Source organism: Lycorma delicatula, chromosome 1 (genome assembly GCF_047948215.1).
Source record: "Lycorma delicatula isolate Av1 chromosome 1, ASM4794821v1, whole genome shotgun sequence".
In the NCBI taxonomy this organism is placed as follows: Eukaryota; Metazoa; Arthropoda; class Insecta; order Hemiptera; family Fulgoridae; genus Lycorma; species Lycorma delicatula.
In genome coordinates, this window is record NC_134455.1 from 177,706,291 (window position 1) to 177,719,027 (window position 12,737).

Here is a 12,737-nt window from a genome sequence, read left to right on the forward strand (position 1 = left end):
CTTATTTATTAAAAAAACTGTACAAATTAAAAATAGATAGATAGATTGATTAAAAATAGATGAAAACAATCGTTGATGCGGGTTATATATCGTGCTAAAAATTTTTTATCGTGTTTTTTTTTTTTTACTAAAATACAGATGTTTTAGCTGTTAAATATAATTCAAAGAAATTTTGGTCGTTGTGTTTGACAGCGGCCATCTTGCATTGATCTGATTGGTTTTCCTTTGTTTACATTTCCAAATTAAAAATGTACAAATTAAAAATAGATAGATAGATTTATTAAAAATAGATGAAAACAATTTTTGATGCGGGTTCTATATCGTGCTAAAATTTGAGCTAAATTGGTGACAACATTTTGAGTTTTTGAAGCGTATACAAACGAACTTAACATTTTAATATATATAGATGTATATATAAATATACTGGACATTCTGATTTATCAAAATAAATACAAGAACATAAAAAAAGTGAGCTGGAGAGAAATGAGTCAAAGTTGCGGGTAATGGAAGAAAGAACACTCATAGAGTTATACTCAATTTGAATTTGCGAATTGTTTTTATCTTCTTAGAGGAAGTATATAGACATTTCAGTATCTGAATCCATTATTTGCATAAATATTAAATTTTGTGAGTGCACAGCATTTCGTGTTGTACACGTATTCCGGAGTTTATCCTCATTCTTTCATTTATTTACCGTGGGCCTGCTTACTTGTTGAGTTTGTTTCCCTAATTTAATTTCCTTTTCTCTTGTAACTGTACATGTACAACGATTTTTGTATTCTTTCATAAAACTTCTCTCCGTTTATCATAATATTTATTTATTTTTTAAAATGAATTCTAAAACGAAATATTTTTATATCTAAAAAAGTTTTTTGTCAGTAAATACACTTCTAAAAAAACAGGCTTATATTATTCTTTTTATTTATTTGAATCCCAGACTTTATTATAAAGATGACCTTCATAAAATATTTCTTCTGCTTCCCTATAAAAAAGAAGTAAAATCACTCTTATAATTGTAATTAAAAAATCTAGCAAAGGATTGGATGACTTTCCCATATATAAAATTTCGAATGAGTGAATTGTTGAATTTTTTCTTTAATGTCTCGTAATAACAATGATATCGAAACAATAAGTTAAAATTAATTGTTATCTACATTTGTTTTATTCATGGTACTTAAAATGAAAGGTAAAATTAAATTGTAACATTTTAATCCTAAACTTAACTGGTTCAAGTTTACTGTTCATCTGAGTGCGAATTTTGATGAAGGGAGGTTCCCCTTTCTGGCCAACAGCTACGGATATACGGTTTTATTAGCGCGGAAATTGAAAGGTAGTCAGGCATAGTGCTAAAGCTGTATTATCTTCTCCCGTAGTGTTAGCTAATAAATTACAGACTGCTTAATTCCAAGCCCGCATTCGTTCTTATATGAGGGAGAAATGTAATGTCCAACGTACCAATTTTAGACCTGAATATACATTTTAAAACATTTTTCGAGTAATTCAATAATTTTACATACGCGCCCTTTTGTAAGCGGTAATAAATATTTCAAAAAGTTATAATAAATCAAAATAGATGCATTTACATGTAAATAATATGAGTTTGAAATTTTATTTTGGTTCGCCAAATGATTTAGTAAGAAAAACAAACGGAGAATCTTTTAATATAAAAAAATTAAAATAAAATTTCCTTTGCTACCATAAAATGGATCACATTATCTCTAAAATAAAAGAAAAATGGAAGAAATTATTTCCGATGTAAATTTTGTTAATTGGTTACAGATGAATTGGTTCAATGAAGTTTCAAAAATGAATAAATTTTCATAAAAATATTTCGTCAGCTTTTTAAAAAAAAAGAAGTAAAATCACTCGTATAATTATATTTAAAAGAGCCAGCAAAGGATTGGATGACTCTATCCCACATACAAAACATCGAACGACTAAAATGCTAAATTTTTTAAATTTTCTCTTGCTTTAACTTTCCGCAAAAAAGCCAAAAAGCAAACCTGCTCTACTTTTCAACTTTTATGCCAAAAAAGCAATACAGAAACTGAAGGAAAAATATAAGAATGAAGTAAACTTCTAATGAGAAGAAAATAACGATGGCTATTAAATATTATGGTAGAACATCATATTATAGATATCAAATATAATCTAAGCAATTATAAAAGAATTCTTGTACATATTTATCACATAGAGCGCTGTATGGCAGTGAAACATTCATAATAGGAAAACTGAAAGTAAAAAATAGAAACCTCTAAATTATAGTGTTATGGGAAAATGTGGAATATTAGATGGGCCGATAAATTTCGAAATTAAGAGGTCTCATTTCGATTTTATAAATTATTGTATCTGAATTAAACAAATTCATTTCGCAAATTTCATTAAAGCTTTTTTTGCTGTTTTGCTGTAATCTCGAACAAAAAAAAACAGAAACAAATCCAGCTAAGAAATAAATAAATATATTATACACATTATACCACGGTAAAATTTAAGCACATGTTACATTATTATAACTATAACATACGCTGCGTTATACACGTTACATTATATCGAACACAGATTGAAATATTAAGATTTTGCTTTAATTTCGCATGAAACGAATCTAAGGTAAAATCAAATTTATGTTGACAATTTACAATCATAATTTTCATTACATCTAGATTATATAAACAGTAATTTTTACAAAAAAACTATCACTCTGCTAGCAATAAAATATTTTTATAAAATGATTTTGTTTTAAATATGTAATGTGAAAAAAAATATCTGATTTGATAAATAAAATATCAAAATAAAATCTATTAATATTCAAAATTAAATTTCACTTGCGGGAACTATATATCTATCTCTTGCAGAACATGATTTGTCCATAGATGCATAATACTAAATGAAAAATGAGACTGTTAAATGTGATAAGCTGTCCAAATTTTACTGTGCTTTCGGTAATGAAGTAATATGGATATATTTCAACCGAAAACTATTATGATAATTCAATTAAAAAAAAGCAATAAAGAACTACGGAGCATCGGTTACGAAGTTTTATGCCGTCATCGATTTAAATAAACAAACACTTCTCGTATATTCTGATTTATATATGAAGATATGCGTATTATACATTCATTATTTAATTTCACAATTCAATTCTGTGATTTTTAATTAAGAATATTTAACAAAAACTAATATAATTTAATTGTATATTTTAAGAGAGAGTTACATTTTGATAGATAAAAACCTACAGGGATTCATACAGTTTACATTTGCAAGTATGTTTAATTGAAATTACTTTTCATTGGAAGTTATCTCTTCCAGTTCAAATGTGGTGTACAAACACCTCACATGAATTCTATTTTTATCTTTACAGTGGCTTACTCATCCCTCCTCATTAAAACATCGTTTTTTTTATTTATATATATATATATATATGTGTGTGTGTGTTTGTGTTTTTTTAATTTAATACACCGTTGTTCTTTAAGTTTTATTTATTAAAGAGCAAATTATTCATAAATATTTTCATTTTTATGAGATTAGAGATTTTTAGGCTAGAGAAATTATAAGAGGTGATAGAAAAATTTTAAATGCCATGACGAATCTAATATCATTATTGATAAATTATCTGTTAAGATTACAATGAAACCCTTAGTAAGAGTGATTTTAAATCTATAATTAATAAGAGGAGTTCATGAAATTACTTTTGAAAGTAATCTTACTGTGTAATTTAATCTTACTCTTAATTATAATCTTACTATGTATTTCGATTTTTAAATGACTTTGTTCAGTACCGGTTTCCCACATTTTTCACGTTCTCCCTATGCGTTTTGGTGCATAATTTTACATTATTTTTTATATCGTAATATCTTACATTCAGATAAACATATCGTACTCGGTTCTTCCTGTAATCTTTATTCTTGTCCTGAGTAAATATCAAAAACAGCTCTGTTCTTTTGTTTGTCTTATATCACGTTAGGTGACGTATATACTCGTAACATTCTTTAGAAAGAATATTTTCAGGGGCTGCAATTTTCTCTAAACCTTCTGTTCCTAAAGCAGTACACATATAAAAAAATTGAATCTAAGTACAGTATGAATGGTTAGCTTATACGACAATTCTTCTGCATCCCAAAATCTTTACTATTTATTTTAGAATATTCAAGTAGTATATAAACCTGAAGTTCTGGGTCCGCCCATCCAGTCCTGAGCACACGCCATGGACCCTAACGTCAGGTTTTTTTCACGAGAGCGACCCCCTCTCTTTAGTTAAATTTTCACCACGAAAGGGTATATCTACTACAAAAAGCACAGCAAAACACGACTCTGTTTTCTTCAATAAATCAATACATTAAAGATTGGCCCAGAACCTCAGTCAATAACTTAATACATTAAAGATGATTGACCCAGAACCTCAGGTTTTGTTTTCACGAGAGCGACCCCCTAATTTTCACCACGAAAGCGTGTATTAATAACAATTCTGTATCACAAAAAAATAAAAATAAACAAATAATTAAAATTTCATGAAATAAACTAATTATGAAGGTTGTTTTATTACTTTGCCGGTTAACGGTGAGTAAGTCAAATATTTTCATATATTAATAAACAATACGCGATCGCATTGGGTTTAAAATTCACTTCAACTTCAATATTAATTTTCAAATCAATAATACCCATTTTTATAGATTCATCTTGTTGACGTGAACAATCAATCACGTATAAGGGATATTTGTTTTTATAATCTGAATATGTGTATGGTGAATCAGTCAATTTATAATATGATAAGACATATCACCTATCATTCCGCTTTCGTTGAAAGTAATGATACTCGATTACTTTTTCAAAAAATTCTTCAAAATTTAAAAGTGATAAGAACTGTTAACCGAGTGGTTACTAAAAAAAACATATTTTCATTTTATTTCACCATCAAATACAAAAATTTTATTGTGAGAAAATTTTTAATTTAGCTTGTTGGATTTCTATAGATTTCTATAAAAAATGCTGTAAAATTATTAAAGAGTATTTTATTAAAGATTTTAAGTCACATAAAGATGATATTGCTCAGTTGGATTCAAAATTGGAATATATAGAAAATAAGCAAGAACAATTGCAAATTGAAAATAAAAGACTTGAAGATGTACATTTAAAACGTAAGTTGCAAATTAACGAATTAAATGGTAATGTAAAGAAAATTAAAACTATGCCCACTATGTATTTATCTTCACTTTTATCCGCTTGATGAAAGTGATAATTGTGTTGTAATTATAGATAAAAATAAGGATGACGAAGAGTACAAGTATTATGCTATTCGTGTTCAATATAGAAAAATAGAAGATACACTGAATAAACCTGGAAAAATATATCCCAATTTTAAAATTGTTTATCAAAAATTAAAAGATCCAAATATTTCAATTAAAACCTTAGCCTTTAATATAAAATAATACTGCTTCTTTGCAATCTGAGAGCTTAATAACATTTAGATTGCTAGTTCTTGTCAAATCTCACGATGTTCATTCTTAAGGTATTCTAAAATATGTGTTCAGTATTATAATATCAATCGATTTAATGCAGTAGGGCTTTGTAATCTTGCCCTTTTAATTTTATAACTTTGTATATTGTTTAATTTTTATACTTGTATCGAAAATCTTAAATGAGATCTTTTAATTGAATTATTTTTATATATTTATTGTGTAAGATTTAGTAGTTAAAGAAAAAGTTTATGTAATGTTTAAAAGCAAAATTAAATTAAAATCATTAGATATATTAGGAATATTAATCAATTTAAGACCTATATTTTAAACATAATTATATTTGATAAATTCTTTCTAGATGTTTTAAATTTTAATCTTACATTTCAATATCTTTCATAAAATTTCCGTATAAATTTGTAGTTTGACATGAACGGAAAAAGTTTGCAACTTTATATATATATATATTGTGTATGTGTGTGTGTGTGTGTGTGTGTGTGTGTGTGTGTGTTTTAGGAGAAAAGAAAAAGAGAGAAATATTGATTGATCGAGTGATAAAGCTAACGAAGTTTAAATTCAAAAGAACCTCTTTTCTACTTAACAAAATTAGAAAATCTTTAGAAATTTTTCGTTAATCATTAATCTGCTTTGTCATTAGCAAATTAAAACCTGCATTAAAGGACCGTAACCAAAATCTTATTAATATTATTCAGAAATGTTTTATAAAGTAAAGTAAATTAGATTGATTTACGTGTTATAAGTAAAAAATAAATGCATCATGTTTTAAGATACTCTGAAATAGAATTAATACAAATATTTTAATTTCATCATTTAAATTTTCTTTTTATTATACCTTTTCTATCGAAAGAAATAATTTTTTTTTCACTTTAATACTGAATCTTCTCTCAATAATAATGCTAACTTCCTACCACTATTTAGGCTTTATGTGGCAAAAGCCACAAATTTTAGCGTAGTATATTCCAACTAATACTGAGGCAGATTATTATACATTTTATTTTATTTTTACTGAACAATATTTTCGGGGAGTATGGAAATTCGCAAAGTGTAGCCCTCATTACCGGAACAAATTGAGCTAACAGTGTTAATTGCAGCTAATAGTGTTTTAATTGTAAAAAAAACTCACAACATATTTGCTGAATTTTCACAACATTTACTCCCAGCTTATAATTTTTCTATCAGTAAGAAAATTAGAAATTTTGTTACCGATACCATATCTGTTTTATTTTTAAAAGAAAAGTAATGAAAGAACAGCGTACATACATTTCTTTAATTACAGCAAATTTTAACAATTAATAAAAATTTAATCATGTGTTCAATATTAACATGGCCTATTTATAAAATAATTAATTAAAAAATCAACAGTTACGTTACAATATTTTGGGCCCTTGGACCTAAAAACTTTTTCAATAAGTAACTCTTAATTTAAACCCTGTAAATTTTAAATTACTCTAATAATCGGATGGCGACATTCTACCTTGAGATTAAAGGTAGCTCTAACCGGAATGAAACGGAACGCAAGGGTAGCGGAAGTTTATTATTTCCCTGGAACTGTTGCAGAACCTGGACAAATGTCCCTTGCTGCTGTGTCTTTCTTTTGTCAGTCGGGTCACTATTTACTTAGAGGCGGTAATAGATTTTTATGTTTTGTTTATGGGCGGAGTTGGTTTTTGCGTTCCGGTTAAGAAAGTAAGTGGTCTGACTAGGTTTCGAATTCGCGACCAGCAGGTTGACTACAGAATGCGGCTGACTGACGCCTTAAACCGATCGGCTACAGTGCTTCCGCTCTTTAATCTGAAGTGCCATTTCATATGACTTATGGATAGTGGAAACAGCGTAAAGTCATTGCTCAACAAACATAGAATTACTATAACATATGCAATATTTTTTCTTTATAATATTGGATGTTAATACTATAAATCAGTCGTGCATTGGTATGGTTTTTTTTATACTGTGTTTAATAATACTGTAAATTATGCTTTTATAAATTAATAAAATAAATTTAAGTAACTTTTTTTGTAAATAAAAGCTAGCGCGCACGGGTGATTTTTGTCACCGTGATTGTTTCGTCACTCTTGTCCAATCTGTAGATATATAAGGAGATGCGCGCATGTTACGATGTGACAGCCGGGGGACACTTCTGTTCGCCGACTCACGAAAAAGCCCGTAACATAACTGTCACTGCACAGCTAGGTTTTGATAGCCGCGCGTGCACGGGTGACAAAACTGTCATGTCTGTGCATTTCCCGTGTTTCCCGTTCTCCATTTCCTTTCCGACTATCGATACGGAGACACACAAACATGGCATCAACGTCTTCGCACATCGTGACTGTGCACGAAGACAATATCAATAACGAAGTTCTTATAGAACAAGCGGAAAAAAGACCAGCACTTTTCGACAAAAAGTTGAAGGATTATTAGGAAATAAATTTGAAAATTGAAGGATGGTTAGAAATCAGTCGAATAATATTTTCAAGTGCTTGGGATAATTTGTCGTCACAACAAAAAACCGAAGCCATTTTAAAATTACAATTATTTATTATTACTTATTACTGTATTAGTTATTATTACAATTATTTATTATTCGCTTGACATGCACTCTAATAGGTAACATATTATTACAATTTAAATTTTATCATATTGCCATGGTACAGTCCCTTACGGCAAAGTAAAGTAAAATGCAAAATAATTGTGTATATTTGCTGCTTAAATGGTTCCATCAGTCGGATTTTTTGAAATACTTTGTTGTGGATATTCATAAGCAGTAACAACAAATCAAATGCCATCTTTGCAACGTAAAAAAAGTTGTAAAATGCAATATGATTTTGCTATTATATCAGCAAAATCAAGACTGACGACTAACGACTAGAGGCAAAACTCGTAATAATTTTATTTCGTTAAGTATACCGAAAGTACACTTTCGTGTACTTTTTAGAACGCCCTACGGCGTGCCCTCATGTGCCGATAGTTGTAAAACTTCTTCACAGTAGTCAATGATTTTTTTTGTATATGGTCGTAAAATGTGCCTCGACAAGCTAAATTCCTCATCTGCTTCCAGACAAAATGGCATCTTTTCTCCATTTCCATCATTAGGCAAAATACAATATTGGAATCGTTTGCTGCTCCATTCGTACCGATGTCTATGTATACGAATTTGTAATCTGAATCTATCCACGCCGTAAGAACTACGGAAAAATATTTTTTGTGTTTAAAACACTGTAAACCTGTGTTTGCCGGCTGAATCATTCTAATTCGTTTGCCATCTATCGCGCCCAATATATTAGGAAAATTTGTCCACTGGTAAACTGATTAGAGATAACCAGCCAACCTTCTTCACTCTTTTCTGACATGAGTAGATGGTGAAAATCCCAGATTTCGGTACATGTAGACTTTACAATTTCTCGTACTGTAGTGGCACCTACAGTACGATTCACAATATTCAAATGACATACTGCAGAAGCGAGATATCTGAAACAAAAATCTCTTTTTTAAGATCGAGTTAGACAGAATAATAATTATCACTATCACATACACATATATCCTCACAAACACATATATACATAAATAACGTAGGTAGCTACTTAATTACCTACCTATTATTAATTAGTATTTAGAAATTCAATGATTGTTTATATTCCAAATATTTATTTTCGGGTAAACCGGTACAAAAAAAGTTGAAAAAAGTTGAATTTAAGAGCTTGTTTCTCACGAGAGCTACATGAACAAAAATCTACCAATTCGGGTCAGGCAGCTAAGAAGAGAAGAAAGTACAAATATTTTGAACAACTTTAATTTCTTCTCCCAAACGTGGAGACTCAATATTCCGCAGGAAACGCAACCTCTTTACAGGAAGGTGATTGCGAATAAGATAGTGGAGATACCGAAGAAGATGGACCTCGCAAAGGCAACATACCCGAAAAAAATATAACGAAGAATTGCTTCTGGATATTTTAAATGAAAAAAGAGAGCTGAAGTAAATAAACCGATTGAGGTTTGGGAAAAAATAAAAATGAATGTGATGACAATGAGAAGGAAAAACATTTTGCGCTGTGCCATTATGCCGCTGTTGTAAGCAGACCCGGACGAGAATAAATTATAAGTACAAATCAAGATTTTAAAAATCTTTCAGGACGTTCAAAAATAAAACTGTAACAGAATGATACAATCCTCATATTTCTCTCAACAACCCGGTCCATCTGAGCAAGATCAACTTGGTCGCAGGTCAAGTACACAGCGAAATTATTCTCCTATGTATATACCATCTACAAGTCCTCAATATTCCCAGATCAAACCCAAATATTCAATCTCCCTACCACCGCCGAGTTCCCAAAACCAGGGCTACATAGTTACAAGCACTCATCCTAATTCTTCTCCATTGTTATTACCTACCGCGTCCTCAAAATTCCCAGATCGCACTGAAATATTCTGTCTCCATACCACCTCCGAGTCCCTAAAACCCGGTATATTTTTCTTATTCAACATCACCCGAAGACTCCTCAACTACATAAATAGTGTTCAATCCTATTTTTCACAATTTACTCCTGACTGTAATGAAGACCGAAGTATACGACATTTACCAGGACTACAATAAGTGATCAGTAATTTAATGGGTGGTAGTAATTATTAAAATAAAAATTAACACAATTAAAATTACTTATTTTTATTTACTTACCTTCAAGTTACAGCGAGTCTTTCTTCAGCTGGGACAGACAATTTCATATTCGTATCTATGTATGTTAATGGAGATAAAAGACGCAATAATTCATCAAAACTTTTAACACTCATTCAAAAGTATCGAATAAGTTTCTTTGGATGTTGTCGAAGTTTTTAAAACATAGTGTAAAACGTTTCACTTATTGGCTATCTGTCTATAATCTTATAATGCATAATATTTTTTCAGTACTCGCTCCTATTATTGTTACAATTTTGTTATATTTTAACTACCAGCTTGTGTTAATTATAAACTCATTAGGCAGATGAATTTTTCAAGCATGTGAAAGACGAGTACCAGTGTTTTCTAATTATCAGTTCCCAGTTAGACAACAATAATACATTTCGTGCATTCATGGTACATTCATTACCTTTGACTAGGAGAATCTAGTTTAGGAGAACGTGAGGGAATGTTTAAATATACATATTTACTTGGTTATTATTATATTATATTTACTTGGTTATTATTTACATATGTACTTGTCCAACATTCTTAACTAACTTGAATAGTTATCATCATCGATTGAACTTCAACAACTATTGCATTCAAAGCTACAACTAATTAAAATTATATGATCACGGATTGATTTTATGCGTGAAATAAAAGAACTAGATCATAAAAAACATTTATAATATTGTCGTTAGTTTCCATCTGCTTTTTTATTAGTTTCTTGTAATAATGGAATTGAGGTGCTGGATAAGGCTTACTTTTTTAATTTTATGGCTTGTGATATCAGCTGGATATGTTTGTGAATAATAAAGTTAGCTAATATTGGTAGTTTTTATAAATTTCTCAGTGAAACAGGTTTTTTAATTGTTTTATGTAACTGTAGGGAGCGACTTTATCATAATTCATCAATGTATTGTGAAAAACATAACAAAAAGCGATTAGTTTGAATTTTATGTAGCGATAAACTTTTAAAAATAATTATCAAAATAATGGGGCACTTTTTTAAAAATATTTTACGTCTGTGTTAAGGTTGAAATCTATTTCCTAGCTGATTCCCAATTTATAAAAAACGATTAATTAATTAAATGGTTTTATTAGTCTACAAACTATAACGATTTTGAAACAATTATTAAATAGAGTTCATTTTTTTGGCGTTTCATGGATTAAAATCTATATTATCCTAGTATTTGTATAAGGTCAACAAATATTTAGGTATTTGTGGCATATAATTAATTTTGTAACAATGGTATATACATTTTTAGACTTGAAATTATTCAAAACATCAAAAATACAACAAAAAACGGTGAAAGGTTGCAATTTTTTTTTTGAGAGCAACAATTTTCTGAGGATAAAATTCTGTTATACTTTTATGTAAAAAAAAACTTATGTATAACTACTTCCTATCTCATTTCAGCTTGACCCTGAAGAGAGATTAAGAAGACTGCATGTACCACGACACAGAATTGCTGCCAGGACTTTACTTCAAGAAGGTACATTCGGAAGAATTTACCGCGGTACATTCTACTCGGAAGATGATTCAAGAACTCATGATGTCGTTATTAAAACCGTATCAGGTAAACATAGATATAAAATTTTAATATATATATATAATTTTATTTATAACAGTTTAATAAAAAAATAATGTCAGTGTAATGATTAATGGGTTTAAATGACAAAAACATTAGTAGAATACCAACAATCAGATGTGGTACTTCAACGGGACCGAAGGAAATAATGAAAACTATCTTAAAAAGAAAAGATAGCACATTCTTAAAAATGTAGTTCGTGCCGTGTGTTTAAAACATAGTTTTAAACTATGTCGATGATTACTGTGTGTGTTAATGTTAGTGGTACATATTACTGCTTGGTAAGTATGGAGCGTCGAGATCAGGATTGTTTTGGAATATAGTTTTCGATAAGTTTATTTTTAGAACTTTTATTATGCTTTACTAATGGAAAACGTGAAAATTAGTTCCGAAAGGTCTTAGGGGAAATAGTGCCTCTATTTTAAAAATGAGATATTCCAGTAACTGGAAGTATTATGCCTTCCTTCAAAAAAGAGGCTTTATTTGTACATAATAATGTTCAATAAATTTTCCTTTTTGCATAAATATGTTTAATCACAAAAATATAGTTGATATATGATATACTGAAATTATTCTACAACGTCTCATTTAAATACAAAAGTCGATCAATTTAATTAAAATGAATTTAATTTAGAATTAATTAAAACATTTTTCCCGTTACTGCTTTATATATTTTTTTACAAATCTTTGCTGAATACTTCACAAACATCTCTGCTTCTTTAGAAGGTTTTTTCTTAAATAAAGTAATTAAAACTTTAAATTTTGTAAAGATAGATACTTGTTATCTCAGTTACAGAAATAACTTTATTCAAAGTTTGTCCAAACTTTGGCTGGAGCTTAATTTTTTGTTTTTTAGACTGGATTGTACCATAAGCTGGCTTATATCTAGTATTGCTAAAAGTACAGTAAAATCATATATCTGGAAACCATATGTTCAAATAAGTCCGAGAAAAATTAATTTTTTACTACTTTTAGATGAATAGGAAGTCGTTAGCTTCTATTGATTAACATACGTATTTGAGA

At 29.2% G+C, this 12,737-nt stretch overlaps 1 protein-coding gene across 2 annotated transcripts in view; it reads left to right on the forward strand.

The window, feature by feature from the left end:
• Positions 1 to 12,737, forward strand: part of LOC142325780 (tyrosine-protein kinase Dnt-like) — a 509,730-nt gene that overhangs the window by 438,132 nt on the left and 58,861 nt on the right. For both annotated transcript variants that reach the window (XM_075367813.1, XM_075367820.1), the window contains exon 6: positions 11,543 to 11,702. In XM_075367813.1, coding sequence (XP_075223928.1) covers positions 11,543 to 11,702 — 160 coding nt within the window. The remainder of the gene's footprint in view (positions 1 to 11,542; positions 11,703 to 12,737) is intronic.